We start from the raw sequence: 23,923 nt of genomic DNA, 5'->3' as shown, positions 1-23,923 counted from the left end.
CGGGTGTGTGTCAATTCTTTGTGTTCTGTTTCAGGTACCTAGATCATAGCATTTCCTTCTATCCTAAATTTTCCCTCTATTCTTTTTGATTCCTTCCGGGTGTGCGGTCGCGCGTTTGCTCTCATTTGCTGTGAAGAGAGCAGCGGCTTCCACGTGGCCGCATCCCAGGTGCAAAAGGTATATATCTTCTCTCGAAGATGATAACCAGGTATCAATTCAAGCGCAAAACATAGCCGTTTTGCTAAAGGTATATTATCTTCTTTCGAATTCAAGCGCAAAACACAGCCTCTGAATTGATGCAAGACCGTACGCATTTACCTTCATGAGGTTGCACCTGTTTCATACAGAATATGCTACGGATCTCGTTTGATCCACTAGATTTACCATAAGCTGGTTTATCTATGGGATTAAAATTAAATTCTATATTCAAAATCCAATTAATTAGTTGTACAGGTATTTAGCTCATTAAATTCTAACACAATATGTAAATTTTAGTTTAAAGATATATTTGTTTATTCTTACAGATATTGTACCAATTTGAGATATCTTCAACCTCCTTGTTGATCTAGGGCAGCGATTCCCAACCCTGCCTACGCAATACAGTTTTGTTTATTAATTAAATTAGTATTATGTAACGAACTTTTATTAATTAAGATTATTGCAATTCCAAATAATAGAAACAATTGTAAAATAGATAAAATATCAAAAACATTTGTAAGCAAATAGATTAGGGTAAACGGAAATGCAGTAATCGAAAACGATTGTAGAATATTTTTTTTTACGTTTATTAAAATTTATAAGTGTATACACATTATAGTACATAAAATTAGATACCTTTTTTTAAAACGAATAAATACAATTAATTTCTATTAAATAATATAGTAATTGTAATAATATTATATCGAAGAGTAATATATATATATATAGAATACATAATTATAATTGAACTGGATTTCGAATTATAACGTTCTTACTTGATTTTGTTTTATATATATATATATCTCTCTCGTGTTATTTAAATATATAACACAAACATTATATGTATATAAAGTACAAACACAATGGTTAATTTATCAGTTTTAAGTAATGCAGTCTGTTGAAATTGGAAGAATTGCAGTTCAGAAACAAAAGACGATTTACAAAAAAAGAATAATAATAGAAATAAACAACAACACACGAAATGTCGACGTCTTATGGACATCGCAACTACATATAATTAATATTTATTTTTATATATATAATTATTTTTTTCTTATTAAATTTGTAATAGCGAAATTTGTATTTTAGTTTTTAAATAGTAAGTGAAAATTGCTAGAAAATATATTATAGTAATTGTAAGCGTTCCTTCTATGGACGTTGTTTTGTTTACTAATCGTTTTTTGGCTGATCGTTCGTGAAATTGACCAGCAACTGAAATAGGACTAGTACAATATTAAAATGCTCCAAAAAACTGGGATTACGTTCAGCTACGAAACCTATTTCATCATCTCACGCAAGAACCGTTCATTCGTTTACTTTACTTTTACTCCGCATTCGCTTCTCTGTTTTAATAGTGAACTAGATATTATTTCAACATTTAACACAAAATATATAATATATATATATTTATATTGATCAAAAACACCAAGAAATTTTCGCGTAGTGTAGTCTAAAAAAAAAATCATTCGCTCCTCTTCACCTTCTTCACACTCCATCATCATCGTCCTGTTTATTTGAAGAACATCCATTGAGCCATGTGTTGCGAAGACTACACCGAAACCGCTCCACATCAAAAAAGACACTATATATATATATTTGCTGTTTTACTTTTAACTTGTTCATCCCGTATTTCAAACTCCCATGCGTGTATTACTTTTTTTAGTTGTATATATTACCTTATACTCATCAATTATTTGTTTTGGTTTTCTTCTTCATACTTTTTATTACTAAAAAAATACGAAAATATATTTATCACAAGGCAGGAATTTTAATTTTATCTTAACTATATAAAAATAAAGCGTATGAATTCCCTTTCTTCCTATTCGTTATTTCCTGGTGGTAAATACGTTCTCGTGGCACAAAAATATATATTCATCGTAGATATAATATATATATATATAGTATTAATAATTTTGTTATAAAAAACACTGAGATCGGCTACGAAAATGTTGGTAGTTAAATGCAATGTTATTATTTTAAGATTCCAATAGTAAAGGTACTTTGGGTTCATATCGTCCGAAAAAATTCTTTCGTTTAAACTATGTGTGCATTAGAAATACATTTAGAATACTTTAATTTACTTATACTTATTATTTGCATTTCTTTTTCAACTTTTTAAATCTATCAACTTGAAGAGAGTTAATGTTTCATAAGAATGAATCCCTCCGGATATATTGAAGTCACATTGTGCTTATTTTAATTTACTTTATATTTGTTTACGCTTGCTTTGTAGTTGCTGATTTAATACACTTATTCTTCTTGTTATTATTATTATTATAAAATATGGAGGTGTTCCTTTTGTTAAATAGTTATTTTGTTACTGTTCGTTTTTAACGCATGTATACGGATATATACACAAATGAAACGATAAATACAAAATTACGTGTTACAATGTTTATAAATGCCATTAAGAACTAAGCGTTTTGTGCACGAAAAAAAAAGTACATGTATATATTAATATAGAAAAACGAATCGACGAAAATCAAAACTTATTAAGTAATAGGATAATTGTTAGAGAAAGTGTACGGTCCGAAGGCCTTCACCATTCTATCTACCCATTTTGTTGTTTGAATGACTGAACAATAAAATCTTTTCGTTTTTTTTTCCTGCTCCCGCCTTTCGTAATAATATTTGCTTTTTCCTGTTCATTTTGCATTTAAACGTTGGTTATAGTTCACTCTAATTATTATCATATAAATTGAAAATAAGTCAAAAAAATATATTTATATATATATATTATAGACTTTTGTTAATAACCTATTAATATTATTATTTTTTTCTTGCATTATTCCATACATTCCATCAAATATTTATCTTTAATTCATAAGTAGACTCTTCGCACTATATATATGTACATACATATACATACATACGTATATCGGTGTGTGTCTGTATATATATATAAATACATTGTATAGTATGTTTATATAATTACGGTTTGCTCGGCATTACATCTTAATTCTGGTTTAATAAATTTTGTTTTTGACTAGGGCACAACGATAGGGATCACGCCTACTCCCAAAACTGATATTAAATATAGTTAACTCGTTTAACACGTCTACTTCATGCTTCCGTTTCGCCACCTTTTAACCTAAGTCGGGCGAAGTCCTCGAAAATGATGTCGTCGTCGTGATCCTGAACGTTGTTCTCATCCCTGAAACGTCTCCTACATTTAATACCTAAGATAATTGAATGAAAGTAGTCACAACTTACGCATCCAATTGTATCAAATTAGCATCATCCGAAACGTTGGCGCCCATTTCATTACTGGCCCTACGTGATGTTTCCGGCAGAAGAAGCTCCTCCTCGGGCTTCGGGTGCATCAAGATAAACGGCAATTCGGCGACAAGGTCACTAGAAAATTATATATATATATAGCTTTTGGTATTGTCTACCATAGCGTTATTGCCTTACCCTCCAAGTGCGCTCAGGCAAAGCTTTACTTTCACTTTGTATTGGACTATGATTCCAAGGTTCTCACGTTGCTGCGGATCAGCCACTCTACAGTTAAAACATACTGTCAGTATTGTGCATCGATCATTGGAGCAGGGGGGAAAGGTGTAAAAAATTAACTAAATACCAAAACGTACGCAACTGCAGATATCCAAAAGGCTTCTAAATGTACACTAGTCAAAGGATTATTGGAATGAAAAACTTCTATACTACTTTCAAAAACAAATAAACAAAATAATCACGTTCAGAAATTCTACAATCCCAACTCATAATTGATTTTATAATCACTTCATTCGGACAAATCGCGTGATTATTGACGTTATATCTTAAAAGTAATTTATAAATAAATATTAGGTTTAAATAGAAGACATTTTGTGTTCTTGCAAAGTCGCTTACAGGTTGAGTCATCAGCAATCAGCGACATTCTCCATTAAGACTCATGACAAAAATAATCATTAGTCGCATACTTTCTGTATATATGGAAAATCCTATGACTCGATGACCGTTTCAGTGAGCAATGATTTTGAAAACTATTTTCTACTTATAATATTTGATTTTGAAATTTCGAAAGCCAAAATGAAATTTGACTATTGAATATTTTTTTGTTAAATTTCAAATAACTACATTATCTACTAACTAAACTTGCAGAAAAATAATGGTCATACAACTGATTTCAGAATGCAATCAACGCGATAGAAATAATAAAATACTCTACGTTTTACTAATGCACACTGCAAAGAAGTTGTAGTACTTTTGTGGTTTGTGGTAATATAGGACAGAGTACATTTAAGCCATAGATGTAATAAACGAATGGAACATAAGGCACACCCAAAGGGTGTGGTTTTAATGAAAGTGGAGAGAGCTGGAATTGCATACGTTTTGGGGTTGTTTTGCATATTGAATGTGAGTAAAAAAAACATATATGTAAAAAAAAAAGAAGAAAACAGAAACGAAAAATAAAAAGGAAAGTAGAAGAAGTATTTGTTAACAGCAACATACACATGGCAATTAAATAAGGATAAGATAGCCAAGCACATGTTGAAACTGACATAATCCATGCCTCGTCTAGGACAACATTGACTCAAATAATAAAATCTAAATGATTTGTATTTTTCGTTCGTTTCGAATACACTATTTCCAATGGGAAAAGCGAATTAAGCATGTAGTAGTGGAACTTGATTACGTGAATATATATATATATAAATATAAAAAAGGACATCGAGGCGTATATACAAAGCATATAGACTTACAAAGTGCTCGATGCTAAATTAGTGTCCTCATGTTTAAGTTGTCCGTCCAATGCAAGGCCCCACTTATCCTTATTATTGGCCAGAAGAGGTGTCAAAGTAAACACTTTGCTCAGTGTGAAGCCAGGGCCGATGGGGCAGCCTTCTCTGCCCAATCAACACACATACTTTAGTTATATACAAAAATAAAATAATAATCAAATTAAATTAATAAAATAATAATCAAATTAAAAAAAAAGAACAAAATCAAATGAGCAAAAAAAAAATCAAAACCATACAAGAACAAACGACGAAATTATAAAATAAGTAAATTAGGGAGAAAAATAACAAAAACAAAATACGGTGTCTTGTATTTTTTTTTTGATACACATAGATCATTTTCCCCATCGCCTGCCTGGTCTCTGTACCTACTCATGCAAACACCAACACCAGGTTTTAAATTACAAATCGGTCCTTCTCTAACTCTAACTCACATAGTTGACGACGCTAAATTCGTATCTTCGTGTTTCAATTGGCCATCCAAAGCTAACCCTCTTTTATCTTTATTATTTGCTAATAAAGGACGTACTGCGAATACTTTCGACATAGTAAATCCGGGCGAAACTGGGCAACCTGCTCTGTAATATGCATCTACCTATTATATTATCTGACTCCACTCAGTGTTCAAATGGATGCGTCACATGATTACAGTTCTTTGAGATTAATAACATTTGTTATGTGTTTAACGCCTGTCAGTCTCTTAGCGAAATGCAAACGTGCGCTCTAAATGAAAGAAAACAAGAATAAAGAAATAAAGGATTAACAACAGGTGCAGTTACGACACCTTGCAAGAAGTACATCTAAGAAAACAAAATCATACGTAACAAATAAAAAAAAAAACTCTAGTTAATCTTATTTTTTCTTTTGCACTACATAGCAAGAACGAAAAACGCAGTCTCTAGTAAATTAAAAACGTCGTTTTGTTTTGCATTTGCTGTTTTGCTTCATTCTTTTTTCTTTTAAATAATAATATCCTTTAAACATAACAAGATAACTAAAAATAATTGGATGTATTTATATCGGTTACTCCCTAAAACTGGTGCATGAATATTTAGTAATGCTAATAACTAGTCGCTACTTCCCACGATCATTACACATTCAACCGGATGTTTATTATTCCAGGAGGATCGATACTAATTTATTTCTACTGACAAAACCCGGCTAATTCGCGGTTTTAAACGAAGACTACAAATAGCAACCAAATTGAATATGTCTGCATAGATTCCTCGCAAAATAATTTTAACTCGGGGACAAAATCACGTACGCTCTATTTCGTGCAGCGCGGCTGGAAATAGATATGAAAATAAAGTTTTGATACTATGCTATGCACAGGGACATCAGCCAAAAAAATATGTTGTTTCTGTTTATCTGTCGATAAATGTGAAATGCAATTCGAGTGGATGGGCAGACAGGACAGATAAGGTCCGTACGCCAAATACAATGGAATGTGTACTTGCCATTGTTCGAAAATGCAAACCATAGCTGGAGAACAAAAACAGGACGAGCGCATTTACGGACGAAGTAGCGACTAATTGGGAGCAATTGGGAATTCGATATTGAACGTGTAATTAATTTGTATATAGGAGGATCGGAACGCATCAACTTACTCGCTTTCCGTTTCGGCGACTGTACACTTGTATTGTGCAGTTGAGAACAAGCAAATATCAGCGAATTGACGAACAGACACCTTGATCTTTTTCACTGTCCTGTTCGAGTTGTTGGCTATGTGCACGTTGACAGCGATGTTCTCACCGTGATGGTACAACTCTTTGTCTAACGAAGCTTCCAAATACAATTTGTTAGGGCTCATCATAAATTCCTTGCTCACCTCGACGGACGGCTGTTCTCCCTGTTTGCTCGGAGCGTACATTATTTTTCTTATAGCTAACCTGTAAGACAACCATCAATCATGCACGCAAATATGATGTATCAGCATCGACTACAATAACAATATCATAGGCATGTCGCGATTCCAGATATTCCTTTCTTCGCGACACACCTTGGACAAGGCAATTACCTCACAGAATTTCGTTTATGCGGTTTATCATCTTGGGTTTCCCCTACGAACGCTTTCAGTTCATAATCGACACCGCAAGGCTTGCCGGTATCACCAGGTGCTGGCTGCAGTGTCACTGAAGCAGGGCAATGTGGTGGTAATTCAAAATAAAACGGAAATGCATTTGGTCCCAATTTCTTAATTAGACGTTCCTATTCAACAACAGAGAAAAAAAACACGACCTCTAGAATTAAAACCGAGACATTTCATTTTTCTAAATATTGCAAACTTAATACATTCCTTATTTTATTAATATGAAATTGCTAAAATAAATTGAAAATCTCTTTATTTGCAAAATATTGCGTCCGTTTAATAAATGTATTCATCAAGTGTAAATAGCGAAGAAACATTTCAATTGTCTGGGATTAATAGGAAACGAACCGATAATTCGATACACTTTGCACCTACCGGTCAAAACCACCTCCGACTTTAAACTTCGAACCTTGTCATATGTTTATTACAACAGACTTGAGATCAATTGAAATCAAACTTCAAAATTGTAATTGAATAAGATCAATCACTTATAGTAATGAAAAATACGTTCATAAAAAAACGTACTTCTCTGTATTTACTCTTACATTACGATCAATAATATTGAATTTACTTCAGTTTAGTTGATCTACATGTAAATGGCATACAAATAATTAAAGATAATTCAATTTTCAAGTCTATAATGAAGTAAATTATGAATGAAATATCATATAAATGTGTTGGGAATTGGAATGAGACTTAAGATCTTAATATAGTTTAAAAATACTATATTTAGGTACTGATTTCATGGTCATTTATATATAGATTTCCCATCATAATCCACGTAAAAATAACAACGTCGTAATTCCCTTATTTTCAGTTGTTACGGAAATATTATTTCATACGAATATCGTCTCAAGAGCACGAGCATCCATTTCAAAGACATCTCCAAAGGAATATGTTAAATCCTTACATATTTCACGTTGTAATGCACACTTCACCGAAATTGATAATCTTCGTAGTTCTCCAATCTGTATACGCATCGTATATCGTAAAAAAATGAAATGAAGAAGTATTTGTTCCATATTTTTTTGAGTAATATTTACTATTTTGTTTACATAATACTAATATTTAGAACTTGAAGTAGCAAATAAATCCGCTTTTTGCGTAGGTCAACAATAAGTAACATAATACGTCAACAAGCATTAAAGCTTGGATGTTTTTATTTACTGTTGAACCAAAGTGTTCTTTAAATATTAGTAAATTTCGTTTTGCGACATTGTCAATTTTTCGTTTCGAATTAATACAAATCTCAAAATTACTTTGCTACATGTAAAGCTTTCGTTCCGTTTTTTTCCAAAAATATATTTTATTTTCTACTTGTTTACTCTTCAATCGATAACAAACATTCAATCTGGCATTCCAAACATTAGCTACGTAAGTCGTATATATGTATGAGCCTTTTTTGAATATTGCCTTTTCTCCATTAGTGTATTTTGCTAGTTCTGATATTGAAATAAGTTCGTTAAAAGTTAAGTTTAAATATATAAATTCCGACGACTCATCAGATTTCCAAATTAGTATTAAGATCCGCTTATATTTGTAACAATGGTTTCCCATATTAAGTAACAATACGCAATTTACAATAATCATATTGGGAAATCGTTTACAATATTATTCATATAGAGAATTTAAACGACTCATCGTACTTTACTTGAAATTTCAAATTAGTCAATATTAATATAAAGTAACATCCGTTTACGTTTGTAACAATAGTTTCCCATATTAAGTAACTCACTATTTATAAAAATGCACATATCGCAATAATCATATACCAATATCAATAACAATGATTAGGTTTGCATTATTTGCTCATGATTTACTGGAAGCAAGTGACTGGAGTGTAGGATTCAGATTTCATCTTCGCTTTAATGTTAAATATTTTAACATTAATTCCATCGAACTTTACGTGGGATAAAAACATTTAGTATAAAGAAGGTGGCACTTACTTGTAATCGAGTTAATGGTCTAGTATTGTTTTCTTGCGGGAATATCTGTTCGGCGGCGAGGTATAAATCTTTCCTAAAGGTTAAACCGAGTACATCTAAATCCTCTCTTCCGTAGCGGAAGGCGGCCAGGACGTGTCCGAACACCCTACGACCCTTCGAATACTCTGGATCTATAAGAACAACACCATCTGCAAACACAAACATGATTAGACCAAGTCATCAGATCGAATAAAATTCGAATTACCGATAGGGTCCACATGTGATATGTGATCTACGAAATCGCGTTTGCCTAGGTAAACGGTGATCTTTCCATTAGGAGAGCTCTTCTTGAACACTCTAAAACTCAAAAAAACACAGCAGTTTCTTATCACTGGTCCCTTGCCGATTTTCGGCTTCCTACCTTGTAGCCTGCCTTTTACTGCTGGTGTCATCCATGTCAGGACTTGCTGGCGCCAACCCAGAGTTGGTTGGCTGTAAGTCTTGAGGACTGCGTGCTGGCACTTGGACACCCTCCAGTATGATCTGCCAGAGTACAACAACAAAAATGAACGTTGCAAAATTGAATTAAGCTATTTGCACTGCTGATAAGCTTTGTGGTTTAGTAATGGAATATATATATATTTATATATGTATGTATATATATTTATCAGAGTGTGTGTGTATGTAATCTAGTATAAACCACATAAAATTCAAGGACTCACTGTGCTTCAATTTTAACTGAATTTTATTTGAAGCAATCTGTATGTATGTTTATATAAAAATATGCCTGTTGGAGAGGGGAAGGGAAAAAAATGGATAAAGTAAGTGGAATGGAGCTGGTGGGTTTTGTGGATGGAGTGAAATTGGTGTATGTGCGAAAAATGTTTATACAAAAGTTATTCATAGTATGTTTGTTATGATTTTAAAGTGATAATAACCAGATACACAGAAGCTAAACAAACAGATTCCAGGTTCATTTGCTTTTAAATATCAGTGATAAAATAATTTGATGGAAGCTTGTTCACTCCTAGGGCACTGGCTTCTGTAAACATTTATGTCTGTCCGAACCCCTGTCTGATTAATCAAATTGATGAAGCTATGCAAGTTCAATTGGGGCCACTTTGCAGTGAGGTTTGCTCATCAACATGAACACCATTGGCGTTTAATTGGCCCAAAATTGTACGTGACCTGCTGCTGTTGCCACTTACTCGTTACTATCGTCTTCCGCTCCTGCAGCAATCCAAAGGGTGTTATAGGACGTGGTGGGACCTTTGCTCGTTTATCGGTGGTCGCACGTTACAACAAACAACTACACATATAGTCAACATATAAACAATATAACCCGTATTTCGTATTATTGCTTTGGAATTCTGCGCTCGCAGTTACGCGTTCGTTACACGTTACAGCCCTACCGGAGCTACGTAGACCGCACACCACAATAAACCTGAACTCGATGGTTTGGAACACTTGAACGGTGCAATGTGTAATCTACTTTATTCCTCTCCTCTCCTGATCGCTTTCTGTTTAACTGCTCAATTAGATTTGTTTTCCTCCCTCGTTTGTTGCTCACTGTTTTCGTGTTACGTGCCCTGCGACTCTGCGAATTATCGGGCCGTGTCTCGCGGCTATTTTCTCGCTTATTGAATATATATACCCAGATATACCATAGATGGATGATGCCTCTGACTGGGGGATTTTTTAGTTTCTATCGCACGTAGGGATTTTCACTGCGCTCGTTTAGCCAACTGCCAGCACAATTATAACAATTCGAATCATCGACTAACAACAAGAAGGAACGATTGTATCTGGTATCTGCGGTGGGGAGTGATCTTTTTCTCTTCTTGTTCTTTTTTTCTTTACTACCTATTCACCTTTGACCAATATTTGCAGTCGGCTCAAATGAACTACTCTAACTGTCAGCAGGTTCAAATCGGCAGCGCGAAACTTGACGGAAACCGGATTTCCTGTCGTTATCACAGGAAACCACCTAATGATAGATTTAGACCCCTAATACACACTTCTTCCGTTAGTAAATTCGACCTGGATGCTGTTAAAGTACAGATCCCAGAACGGTCAGGCAACCACACATACACGCCCTCAACGAACTTCGTTGTTAAACTGAGTTCGCACATGAATGAGAGAGCTTTGAATCGATAAATCATTCCATCCACCGACAAGACGCACTCGTCCAATTTGGATTAATTTAATATTAATTGCATATTGATTGCGGATGTGACATTTGAACAGCGTGGAACGAAAGGCGTGCGCATTTGATCTATACAGGGTGTTCCAACTCATCATTTTTTTTGGGCCTGTCCCAATAACCTGTGGGACAAGCAAATGTCCCATTTGCTAGCTACCATTTAAGGTTCTGAAAATATACGAATAAAGAAGTCTCAAATCAGGCATAGTGTAGATGCAGCATTGTAATCTGCAATTAAAGCTTGTCTGAGCAATTTGTAGATCAGATTTACTAATAATATTTTTCATTTAAATTTTATTATCAGCCTTCAAATTTTCATTCACTATTTGCTATCACTTAGATTTTCATTAGACTTACATTGAATATGAATATTTAAAAAAAGGATTGAGTTATTATCATTTTAGTGTTATCAGAAAATAAAGGAAACAACAATCGCAAATAATATTGCTGTGGGTTAAATTGCGCTAAAACTGCGTTTATAACGCAACGTGCAGAGTTGATAATAAATATGACTAATGTTTGGAGATTTGCCAAAGTTTGGTATTGGAAAACTGATGGACACCATAAATATGTCGTTAAAATATTCCAAACTTAGAAACCATTTCCTTTATACTTAATTACCTATAATCACTATTCAGTTTTCGTACTGCATAAGAATAGAATTATATAAAATACACGTTTCCATTGCTTTTAAGTTTTCTTATCTAATTTAATGTGGAACAATATTTGAGAAGCACTTATGTAGACCAATCAACCTACTAAACATATTATCAAAAATGTTTGTTTGCTTTTTAATAGACGGGACAATTAGTTGTAATGTAATTCATAGAAGAAGGGAAATTACAAGTGTGTTGTGAGATGCACCCGGTATATAGAAGTAATCCAATATAGAATACATATTTTATATAACGGCTGAATACAAAATTGATGAACTCATCTACTCCAGACACACTTGTTAATAATGAAAGGATCGACGCACATGTGAAATTCAGAATTATTACCGCCTGCACGCTCTTCTATATTTAAGCTCAAATAAAAGTTTAATTTGTAACTGTTGTTCAGAAAATTACACGCAATGTTGAAATTAATTTAATTTCATAAATTTGTTGTTTTTTAAACAATTTATACACTTCTACATCTAAAGGCACTCCAGACATCAATAAGCAAATCAACTCTTGCCTTTTGATCTTTGACGACTCGTGATGAAACAGCACTAGAAGGCAGCAATCCTCTACTTCGTTAGCCTGCTTAGTGCTCAATCAAAATTATTTGAATTCACACCGAATTAATCCTCATGGTAATATAACTAATCAATTTCAAATGTAATGATGCAACTTTGTATTCTAATTCATGTGTATTTTCTTTTCGATATTATTTTTTTAATATTTAACACGAGGACTTATACAATCCTCAGATTGTACATATATATAATTCAAGTGCATTTAGTGTAATACGTTAGATAGTTATGATGATAAATTGTTATTATTATCAGATTAGAAAAGAAGAATTTCAGATAAGCCGAATTAAATTTTGTTGGTTTGTGTGTTTTCATATTGTATTATAACACCGTAGTCTTAAATTGGTTATTGATTTGAGCTTTGTTACTACGCGGGTAGTTCAAATGAACCTCCGGGGATACGGCCTAGGAAGGGAAAAATCGAGCACCTGCCATATAATATGATTAGTTCCGGAAAATGGAGATGATAATGGCAAAATCTTACTTTGAACGAAAAATAATTATAATCCTTTAATATCATTACAATACCATTATATTCTAATAATTTCAATTATAAAATCATTTTTCGAACTTTTTCCAGAAAAAATAAATATTCAAATAAGCTTTTAATTGAAACTTTGTGTATAGTTTATTTGTAATTTGTTTTATTTTAACTAATTTGTTGTATTTAATAATGTAACTATAGCTGATGTCAACTAATTGGATTCAAGGCTCATATTCTATGGGCATAGAGTTTAAATTGTAGTACCTTAAGTTGAGTAAGAGATTGGACCTGGTGAACATTTTTGTGGCTTCGTCTGTAATTGGAGAAACTTTAATTACATTATATTCTAAAACGTGAAAACGTGTATTACAACCTTCAAGGGTGTAACATTTTGTAAGTTTGGGTGTTTTCCTATAAGAAACATTGTACTCTTAAATTGGTTATTGATTGGTAGTTCAAATGAACCATCGGTGGAGATAGCTTTCGAAGGGTAGAACCGACTTCCAGAGAAATTCTATGAGCCTGTAAGTAGTTCTGGATGTATGAGGAAAGTGCAGTTGCAGTTGTGGAAGGCGATATCCTGCATTTCGTTCGCAAATTTATTGATTTATCTGAGTATCCGACATTCGAGTTAACGGGTTTTCGCAGCAGCGGGGCGTGGTGGAATACGCGTGCGCCGTGGAGTCGCTGCCGTGGCGTCTGCTCTGTGGCCGTCTTCGTCTTGTCGTTGGCGCTGTCAGTTTCTGTTTGTACGTGTTTTTCCTCGATCCGTGTTTTTTGCCCCTAGACGAGGCACGGACTTAGCTTGGATGACCTGCTGAGTATTTCGCACATTTCCACAACCTAGAGTCGTTTTCGTTGAGTTCGCAGCGGCCGCGCGATGTCTACGTCCGGGGATTTCGGCAATCCGCTGAGGAAGTTCAAGCTGGTGTTCCTGGGGGAGCAGAGCGGTAAGTTCGCACTCCTCGACGAGAGGTGCAAACAGAGCCAAGGCCCAAGATCAATAAACCGGGTTTGGCTGCTGTTACTCGCATTCCGGCTTCGCAGAAAACCCGGAAAGGCTTCAACCTTTACCTTCCATACCTGCTGTTTTCTCTCGCTTTCCTTTCGGAATCATTTCAATATTTGCGTAGGTGGCATCAGAGCCCAATCGATATTATAGGTTATGTGTGATTGGGGTTGACCCATCACCATCCCTTCATTCCTAAATATTTAAACTATCTAATATTCCAGTTGGAAAGACCTCGCTAATTACCAGGTTCATGTATGATAGCTTCGATAACACCTATCAGGTAATAATTGATGACCTGTCATTGAGCCCTTTCTAAGTTGCCCTTGTTTCTTTTTTTTCTCTTGCCACTGAGTAGGCAACAATAGGAATTGACTTCTTGTCGAAGACCATGTACTTAGAGGACAGGACTGTCCGCTTGCAGCTATGGGACACTGCTGGTCAGGAGAGGTTTCGCTCACTGATCCCTTCCTACATCCGTGATTCAACTGTTGCTGTTGTAGTCTATGATATCACTAGTGAGTCACCAGCACCACCATCATCCAAATCCAAACTTGACATGACGTTTTTCTAGATGCCAACTCCTTTCACCAAACTTCTAAGTGGATTGACGATGTGAGAACAGAGAGGGGCACTGATGTGATCATCATGCTTGTTGGCAATAAAACTGACCTGTCTGACAAGAGGCAGGTGAGCACGGAGGAGGGTGATAGAAAAGCAAAAGAGCTCAATGTTATGTTTATTGAAACTAGTGCTAAAGCAGGTTATAATGTTAAACAGGTAATCCATCAAAAACAAGCCACACTCATCAACAATCAATTAACACAAAACATATCATTTCCAACAGTTATTTAGGCGTGTAGCTGCTGCTTTACCAGGCATGGATTCAACAGAAAATAAACCACCAGAAGACAGTATCCTTTATCAACGTTATTTTTCAGCAAGAGCATGCATTCTGTTATCAGCATGATGCGTTTGTGCCAGTTCTGTTACGCATGCTTCTATCAAAATCCATCCCTTACTCGTTTTTCTTTATTGGAGATCTTTTTATTTCGTTTTATATTTTCCTCAATTTTTGTTTTTTTTTTCTTTTAGTGCAAGAAGTTGTTTTGAAAGATACACCGAGCGAGGCAAAAGATCCGGATGGCGGCTGTGCATGCTAGTTAATGATTTCTATCGTTACTTAAATTGAATGATTCCTATAGGGAATTTAGTTTACTTATCTGATTATTACTATTATTTTGTTTTTCCTGTTTTATAAAATTTGTAGTCTTTGACGACAGTTTTTTTTTACAAGGACAGCTATTATTTTTCTAATCAAAAGCGTTTAATTTCTCTTTTTACATTTTGCTTAAATTCGGTGCAATAATGAACGATTTCTATCAAGGTCCAAATAATTAATGTATTAATTGTCCATATTTATATACATATATATATATACATACTATATCTATACATACATTATATTCTTTTAATTTATTATTATTTTCTTCTCCAATTGTGATGCATTTATTTTATGTTGATTGTTGCAACGGAAATGTTGTATATAGTTATTTTATATTGAATTATGATGATGATCGATGTTGCGAGATTATTGCAATAATGGCAACATTATTGATCCATGCTTTGCACAAAGTATCAGAGCTTTCGTTGCGTTACGGATATTCATTTCACCATTTCTTTGGGTGCAAGCAATATTTTATATATCTATACATACGTAGAATTTTAGATATTGTATAAGGGGATTGAACTATCTAAAAGAAAAGTGAAACATATTTTATTTTACTTTTTTTAGAAAGCAATAAACATATTTTTTGTTTGCATGATCGTTCTGTTACGTTTCGAATATTATTATTATTTTTGTTCGTTCTCCATATAGACTCATCTTGTGGGATGTGCTGTTTTTCTTAACAATCTTTTGCAGCTGTTGACTTACAAACTCAACCTCAATTACAAAATCATCAGAGCGACTCGGAGGGGGGCTGTATGTGTTAAACAAAATCTTAGTACTATTAATATTTTCAAATCATATTTAGTTCAAGTCAAATCAAAGTAGCCTGAGCCTATGTTCATGTTCGAATAACAAAAAAGTATATAATTATTGACAAAAAAAAAATGCTATAAGTGTGTGATTAATTTGCATAAAAGCGGCACAGATTCTTTGTGGCATGAGGATTTATATTTAAAAAAAAAAGGATTTCAAGAAAAAAAAATAATATAAATATAATGAAACAAGTAATATATGAAACCACGGATTTAAGAATTAATTGCGGTTTTTTCTATGATTACGACTATTTAATATTTATGACGGTATGGAAGAATAATTCTGTAATTTTTCTATTGGAAAAAAAATACAACAAATCATTTTGCCTATTTAATAAAATGTTTTACTTCACATTACTAAATGCTCTTGTTCATTTATTACATTAACCATTATACGTTCCTTTTCTCCAAAAAGAAAAACAAATAATTCCACTGGAATTTTGACGAAATCTACTTTTTTTATGGTGAGTGAGTCACATTAATTATACTATATAACTAATTTGTAATTATACTAAAATTGCTGGTGTATTGCAGTTTGGGCCTTTTGAAGTTGCTGGTCTTCCGTTTTGTAGCGAATCGTAAGTGGAAGTGAGTTTATTTTCAATTAGGTCTGACCCATCCCATATACGTTTATTGACACCTAAAGTCTGGGCGGAACGGAATCCCGTTGACCCAATTCAGATACCACGAATGTATTGAATCAACCCTCTATTGATCCTGGGTTTGTCCAACTCGAGTTTAGGGAAGAACTGTATGTAAAAATCTACAGTAGTTTCCCCCCTTAGAAACTTGTTACTTCTCTCTTAAGTTCTAAACAATTATAATTGTATAGAATTGCGTAGACAAGTGTATAAAAATTATTTAAAATAGTTTAATTAGATTATATGTATTATTTGAAGCAATCGTTTGTATTTTATGGAGATTCGTAAACTAAATATATATTTATTATGTGTCATAAAAATTGATCAAACCTACAGTATTGACCTCAACTTTCTAGGAATGTCTCTTGATGAGGCCCAATGTTATTGATCCTGTCTACCCACGCGAATTCTTGATTTGAGTTTGTCATAATACTTGGAATTTAATACATTTCTATTTTTAAATTTCAAACAATTGATTTAATTTCAAATTTTATTTTGCAACAAAACTTCGTCGTTGCATAATTCAGATACTAGGATTTTCAGAAGCTGAGCTACAATCGACAATCATATTTAAAATAGGCAGATTTAACAACATACGTTATTGCTGTTTCAGTGGGTCATAGGTTATTGAACTCTGATCTAGATACTATTTAATGATACTTAAAATAATAAACACTAAGTTTATTTCTATTAAATATGTTTATTGTTTTTATTTGGATTTTTATGAATGTTTATGATAATTTACGATGTGTAACTTGATTTGCATACAAACAATTATTTGTATTATAACAATAAATGGTTATTATCATATTTGTATTAACACATTGTATCAATATTACAGTAAATTTGTGTTTTCTTTTCCACTACATCCATTATAACGTGTAAATAAAATTGATTTTTAATACTAAATGTTCGTATTAAAACATTAATTAAATTTATGGTAAGTTTCTTAAATCTCTATAAATTATATAGGATATAAGGATATTATTATTCAGCCCTTAAACGCCTATTCAAGTTGCCTAGGAATAACCAATATGCAGTGACTTGAGCAACAAATCAATACAATTTTATCATTTGCTAAGTATAAAATTTGGTAATAAAATAATAATACGTGTCTTATTTAGATGCATGAGTAATTGGCAGTAGTAGTTAGATTATTAAGGTAACAACAAAACGTATGCCTTTATGTTTTAATAGTTAGATGAATTTCATTATAAATATAATGAGTAATACGATTTAAGTATTTCCACATTTTGTTATAAATATAAATTAATATTTAAGAAAAATGATTAATTGAAGATTTAGAATTTGAATAAATTGAAATAGTGGAACCTCGCTTAACGAATTGTAAGGAAAATGACTCGCTTAACGAGGAGAAGACAAGTCCCGAATTGTGCGCCTGCTACATCATTATTAAAACTTGTGTACACATATTATGTGTATTTTTTATTATGTTTCACTATATGAGTAAAAATCCGGAAATTTTGGAACGGATTAAACTCGTTAAGCGAGGTTCCACTGTATAGTCTATAATTATTTATTCAACTTTTCTTATCTCTCGCTTCTAAATTTTCTGAAAAATGTTGTAGGAAATGAGGGTTGAAATAAAAGCGATTTGTAAAAACTAGAAAATATATTAAATTATTTTTTTTAATTTGGAAGCGTAATGCAAGAACTTTATTATTAACTGTTAATAATTTTCTGCTGGTTGCTTCCTAAAGGCATGCGGAAAATGCTCTCCAATTGAGTGGAAGATTCTTTGAAATTATTAATCCAACTATCACGGTCTACACATGTATATAGATATATATATGTATATATATATATATATTTAACATCTTTTCAACAAAATGCTAAAGTGCATGTGAATATACATTATAAATCTGTACAAAACATTTCTAATAGTAATTTGAATTGCTTACATATTCTATCACTCGCTTGAATTTGGACGAGCGCGATTTCGTTTTTATTTATTTTTACTTTCTTAAAATTCTCTTTTGGCACTAATAAAATGCTGCTCTTACAAACGCACACTTAGATACATACAATAAGTTATATAAAATATATAGTTTTCAACTAGAAACAAGCAGCAGTTTATTAATTCATCCGTATCTGAAGAATGAAGGCATCGCTGAAATCACGGAAAAAATCACGAAATCGCCCATCGATCCAAATCGCTGTAGACATCAATACACAAGCTCCAAAACAATAATAAAATAATAATAATATAACAAATAATTTCCATTTAATCAAAACAATACAATCGTTGGAACTGGTTATATAATAACGAGGGGGAAAATCAAACATCTTCGGAGAATTGCCCGCAAGAACTCTGTACCAGCAGGCATTGACAAGACAATTTAAATGTTTCACAAACGTTATTTTTTCTTCAAATATAATTTTTATATATATGTATAATTAAAAAAAAAACTGTTTACTATATCACTAAGTTATTATGTTCTTTGTTTTGTACCAAAAATCTAAGTCTATATACGTTATTCATCTATACTTCTGAATATGTTTCCAACATTAATATAAAAATATATATATTATTTATCTTTGTTTTTTTTTTGTTGCTTTTCATTTTAAACATAATGCATACACGGGGTGTGAAAGTCTCTTAAGGCGGACATCCTAATAAACCTAATAAATAACATTTCCGGGCAGTTTGTCTTGAGATGCTAATAATAACTTGTAAATGCCTCTCTGTTCGTTAACAATACGCTACAACTAACATATAAACAGACAAAAATAATAATATATATAACATTGAATTGGTAAAAAAAAAAACTATTAACAAACATAACTTTCGAGTTACAACAACAATTTTACGACATAAGTACTAAGGACATTTATAAACAAAATCAGTCAAATGTTGCGGTGCTTTCGCATATAGGTTTATACAATGGAAATGTGTTTGATAATTATAGTGGTAAATTTCAAAAAATTTGGTAAACGTTATAAAACAACAAAACGGAAATAAATAAATTGTAACGACCTTAAATTATTACAAAAAAATATATAGTGCATGCCGCGAAATGTTGGTATTCGGAAAATCCGTGCCTTGTAAATGGCAGCTTTCCACACCCGGTATATGTTTAAATATATATATTTTTTAAACATACTATATAATCTGTATATATATAATTCTTTGTTATTTTATTTTGTAATATTGTTTTTAGGTGTCGAAACTTGTACTCCAGCTGAACATATTAAAGGCTTGGCATATTGAGAATATCAATGTGATATAAAAAAATCTAGGAGCTCGAATACAAGTTTCTCTTACATTATTAATAATAATAATAATGAACTGAGGAAGAAACATATAAAAAAAAATAAAAACGAAAAATAACGAAATTTTTGCTTAGATTAACGAAATGAACAAAGTACGAATAAGGTACTAAATACAGCTAAAACAAGGTCCGTGAGAGTAATTCATATAAACCGAAACGTGCTATTTGTTTTGTTGACTAGTTCACACAATTCGCATCTAACTCAGAATGTAACGCGACGGTTTAAAATAAAAACAATACACACACAATGGTGAACCCTGCATTCGTAGAGAAACTTAAATTGCAAATCCCTGATTCAGCTTAGGTAGTTGCTTATATATATATATATGTGAATATACATACACATATTTCTTTACGGTTTATAATTTTCTAAAATAAACTAACAAATAAAATAATAAGGAAAAAAAATACTTAATTGATCAACAAGCTATTCCTCATTCACCATTTAATGGGATGGGAAGAAACAAATCTGAAATTTTGTAAATTTCATTTGCGTATCACACAACGAAAATCACAGTAGTGTAACAAAAATTAAATAAGGCTGCTTTCCATTCCTTTTGTACTGTAAACGTGTTTTCTTTTTCTCGTTTTACTTGATTTTGTTTCTTTTATAACGAAAACTTAAAAGCTACAACATATATCTATACATATACAAACATTTTCATTTATTTAAGTGTGCGATACGTATTTACTATTCTGGCTTTAGTGAAGTTATAATACATATGCTTGGATGGCAGTTGATGAGCGGAATTATTTAGAATGGGTTAAATTTAATCTATTTGGTCTTCGCTTTCCCGGATTAGGGTCGGCGACGTTAAACGGATTTAGTGTTATCACAAATTTTGGGAACAAATCAAATTAAACGGTAAAAAAGAAGATGTTTTGTATATGTATATATATAGAAAGAAACTAATCATAATATTAACACAAAAGGTATCACAGAAGTGCATAAAGAAAATGTGTTTTACTCTCATCCATTCTCTTTTTTTTTTAAGTACGACCTTAATCGCTTTCCCCGCTGGGAGTGGTGGAATCGTACACGCTGTTCGACTCTACGCTATCATTTGAGGATACACTGCTCCTAACATTCGAAAATTTATTATCCTCTTCGTCTTGTGGCGGAGAACTGGCCAGGCTTTCGTTGGAATCGTGATGTTGCACCGGCACTACGACAAAGCGCGAAGGCTTCTTCTCTGTCACTTTGGACACTACAAACCTGCTTCCCGGGATCGATGCTGAAGACTTCTTCTGCATGGTGTGCAGAGAGTCCGCCGGCGCCGATGGATAGATTGGGTCACAGTTCAAGGACACCTTTCGCGAGATCTGCATGGTCCAATTGAGCACCTCCTCATCACACGTCTGCTCCGCCTTCGATTTATTCACAGTGCAGATAGCGTTAATCTTCTTCACCAGCTCCATAAAACCCTGCGGATCCTAGGCCCAATACATTAGCGACATTGCTATTATTACCTACACTGAACTCAACTTACATCTGAATTTCTGCTGCTTGCATCAAGTTCCACGCGGGAAATCATTGTATTGGTCAGGGCGTGGCTAAGTTTTTCCAAACCTTCGTTACGAATCGCCCTGTTTCCTTTCAAATTAACTTTCTGAAAACCGAAATGCACGTCATTATTTTGAACATACAATATTTTATACTAATGACTAATGCAAAACCAGGTCTTGTAAACAAAACAAAGAAACAAAAAATAATCTAACAGTAAATAAGTATAATGATTAAGATAGATATGTAAATTAAATAAAGAATGTGTATTGTAACAAGTATCAAGTAACCGGAAAACAATATTCTGATTTCTCGTTATCTTACTGTTGCGTCAATTTTTATTTAAAACTATCAAATTATCAATGGTGTTATATCATTTCGAGATTAGCCTGTTTACTAAGATACACATATTACATTACATAGTAATGGACTTACCGTCAAGGACTTATTCATTTGAATAAGTTCTGCTAGCTTCATAACACCCTTGTCGGTTAAAACGGTAGATTGCAAGCCCAGCCAATTCAGAGAAGTCGTTTTTTTAAGGCCAGACTCCATCGCCGTGACCACGGCATCAGTCAAATTATTGTACCCAATGTTTAGGGTGTGCAAAGTTCTGCACTTTTCCTATAATCAAACATTAGCAATAAGTCAATTGGATCTGAAATCCTTAACATCTTTAACACAGATTGCTCTTACAATAATATTAGAGATTATTGGTCCACTCTTCTCTGTAATTTGGTTATTAAAAATCACGAACACATTCAGTCCGCAAATGTCGTCGTCTTGATTGCACAGCCCTTTGGCGAGCACCTCAAGGCCTCTGTCACCAATAAAATTATTGCTGATGTCCAGCACCTTCAGGTCATGGTAGTTACTCAGAAGCTTGCCGAGGAGTTCGGTTTCTCTGGTATAGAGGCCGGTCTGCGGCAAATACAATTCGGTGATTGATTTGCTCACTTGTATTGTGTCCACTGGAAAATTATAATTCATTGAAAATCGAGTTCGATGCTTTAAATAAATATTATTACCTAAGTGAGACATTGGCGAGAAACCAATGTTGCAGTTACTCAGCTTTAGAGTGATCAGAGTATCGTTAACCTTGATATTTTGCAGAAGCATTTTTATATAATTATCGTTAAACAGGAAGCCCTCCAACGTCAATGATTCTAAAACAGAGCTCTTTGAGAGCATGCTGCAAAAAGTGTTCCACGTATCCGTCTCTTTATAGAAATCAGTGGTAATATATTCTGAGGCACTGTCATAGTATTCCAGGATGTTCAAAAACTCCCTGATGCTTTCATCATTGAATTTGCAATCTTTAATTTTTATTGTTTGGAAATTGGACAATTTCAAGAGGTCTTCTAGAGTTTCACATACTTCCATGGTCAAATTTATACCAGCCAAGTTCAATACTGCAGAAAAATTGGTATTGTTTTTGATTTCCTACAAATCAATTTGTATAATATATGTGTGATCTCAGAGAGTATTTTACTTACAATAATCTGATTTTTGATGGTATCTAGTTCAACAGCATTGTGTCTTTTGCATGATTCTTGGTAACAAGTGATCATCTTTTCAGAAGTGGTCTCGTCTGAAAGCATTCTACAATCAATACCATGAAATGTAGGATATTTGACTTTACCTAATTTATATGGTGTCTTAAGATCAGGTTCTTTGTAAATGGCCAAGACTCCAAAGTCAGTGGGAAATGATACACGTCTATGGAGATCAGTATTTGCTGGAGTTCTGCGCAAGATGGAGAGCAGAGGCTTGTCCAGATGCAATAAATTCATGTCACAGCTAACATTTTGCGATGTGCAGCAGATGGTAGGTTCTAGTGGTTTTATGAGACTATCTTCATCAACAGAGATAGCCTTGTCCAGAATATTCTTGACACCATGTGGTTGCTTAATAGTATCATCTAAAACAATGATTTTTAGAAGGTGTGTCTGTGCATATTATATTTTGTTTACCAATATCCCAGATATCAGTGTCAACCTGAGATGTTGAAGCAGACGAGTGATGTGAACTGTCTTCACCAATTGGACTCTCATTTATGCTTTCGGTACCACTGTCAATAAGTATTGGAGGGTCTCCACAGTCCTCTCCAGCAGCCTTCTCCATGTCAACCACTAAATAGTTCCTCTCCTGTGTCATATGTATACAAATAGTATTATGTATTTGCTATTAAATGTCATTTTACTTTGCAAGAACGAGAAAAAAAAACAACGAAAAAACAACACCTAAAATAATATCAACTTCGTTGGACGTGGCTTTTGCAGACAATCTTTCTACTTTCATTTACAAATTCTTCTCGAATTGGCACTCGAAGAGCATCAAGTAAATACATAAAATACTTTTGTTTTTGGAGACTTCACCTGAAGTTCAACATGGACGAATCACTTGAAGGTGCTCGATGTTACTAACTTCACTTCGTTAAATCCGCCATTATAATAGGCTGTTGCTTTACTTAAACCATCGACCGGTAGATGTAGTCAACTGTAAATTCATAAAAGAAGAATGTTTCTTATGTTTGCGTCTTATACCATTACTTTAAA

At 33.2% G+C, this 23,923-nt stretch overlaps 3 protein-coding genes across 9 annotated transcripts; 1 reads left to right on the top strand and 2 right to left on the bottom strand.

Annotated features, from left to right (window-relative positions):
* Window positions 1-2,953: 2,953 nt before the first annotated feature.
* LOC108570028 (beta-arrestin-1) lies at window positions 2,954-10,995 on the bottom strand. Of its 4 annotated transcripts, XM_017931847.1 has the most exons (11): window positions 10,160-10,994; window positions 9,373-9,494; window positions 9,217-9,308; window positions 8,973-9,160; window positions 6,955-7,145; window positions 6,545-6,826; window positions 5,372-5,515; window positions 4,902-5,045; window positions 3,613-3,699; window positions 3,412-3,552; window positions 2,954-3,352 (listed from the first exon to the last, which is right to left on the bottom strand). In XM_017931847.1, the coding sequence occupies exons 2-11, from the start codon at window positions 9,405-9,407 to the stop codon at window positions 3,262-3,264; spliced, it is 1,395 nt and encodes a 464-aa protein (XP_017787336.1). In that variant the 5' UTR covers window positions 9,408-9,494; window positions 10,160-10,994; the 3' UTR covers window positions 2,954-3,261. The 4 variants fall into 4 exon arrangements, with proteins under 4 accessions (XP_017787336.1, XP_017767779.1, XP_017767784.1 ...); XM_017912290.1 differs by lacking the exon at window positions 4,902-5,045 and having other exon boundaries at window positions 10,160-10,995; XM_017931857.1 differs by lacking the exon at window positions 5,372-5,515 and having other exon boundaries at window positions 2,956-3,352; window positions 10,160-10,988.
* A 2,607-nt stretch (window positions 10,996-13,602) lies between these two features.
* Window positions 13,603-16,215, top strand: LOC108556332 (ras-related protein Rab6). 2 transcript variants are annotated; one of them, XM_017912405.1, is made up of 6 exons: window positions 13,603-13,825; window positions 14,109-14,167; window positions 14,243-14,402; window positions 14,459-14,664; window positions 14,732-14,798; window positions 15,809-16,215. In XM_017912405.1, exons 1-6 carry the CDS (start codon window positions 13,756-13,758, stop codon window positions 15,877-15,879), a joined length of 633 nt encoding a protein of 210 aa, XP_017767894.1. In that variant the 5' UTR covers window positions 13,603-13,755; the 3' UTR covers window positions 15,880-16,215. The 2 variants fall into 2 exon arrangements, with proteins under 2 accessions (XP_017767894.1, XP_017767900.1); XM_017912411.1 differs by lacking the exon at window positions 15,809-16,215 and adding an exon at window positions 14,980-15,293.
* Window positions 16,216-18,058: 1,843 nt separating this feature from the next.
* On the bottom strand, window positions 18,059-23,791 carry LOC108556315 (protein phosphatase 1 regulatory subunit 37). Of its 3 annotated transcripts, none has more exons than XM_017912393.1 (9): window positions 23,569-23,791; window positions 23,339-23,513; window positions 23,008-23,286; window positions 22,862-22,956; window positions 22,394-22,808; window positions 22,062-22,336; window positions 21,801-21,989; window positions 21,352-21,471; window positions 18,059-21,295 (listed from the first exon to the last, which is right to left on the bottom strand). In XM_017912393.1, exons 2-9 carry the CDS (start codon window positions 23,487-23,489, stop codon window positions 20,864-20,866), a joined length of 1,956 nt encoding a protein of 651 aa, XP_017767882.1. In that variant the 5' UTR covers window positions 23,490-23,513; window positions 23,569-23,791; the 3' UTR covers window positions 18,059-20,863. The 3 variants fall into 3 exon arrangements, with proteins under 3 accessions (XP_017767882.1, XP_017767873.1, XP_017767866.1); XM_017912384.1 differs by having other exon boundaries at window positions 23,609-23,791; XM_017912377.1 differs by having other exon boundaries at window positions 23,339-23,791.
* Window positions 23,792-23,923: the final 132 nt, after the last annotated feature.

Source organism: Nicrophorus vespilloides, unplaced genomic scaffold, assembly GCF_001412225.1.
Source record: "Nicrophorus vespilloides isolate i.1.1-1 unplaced genomic scaffold, Nicve_v1.0, whole genome shotgun sequence".
In the NCBI taxonomy this organism is placed as follows: Eukaryota; Metazoa; Arthropoda; class Insecta; order Coleoptera; family Silphidae; genus Nicrophorus; species Nicrophorus vespilloides.
The sequence above is the reverse complement of the archived record's forward strand: the minus strand, read 5'-3'. Positions and strand labels throughout refer to the sequence as shown.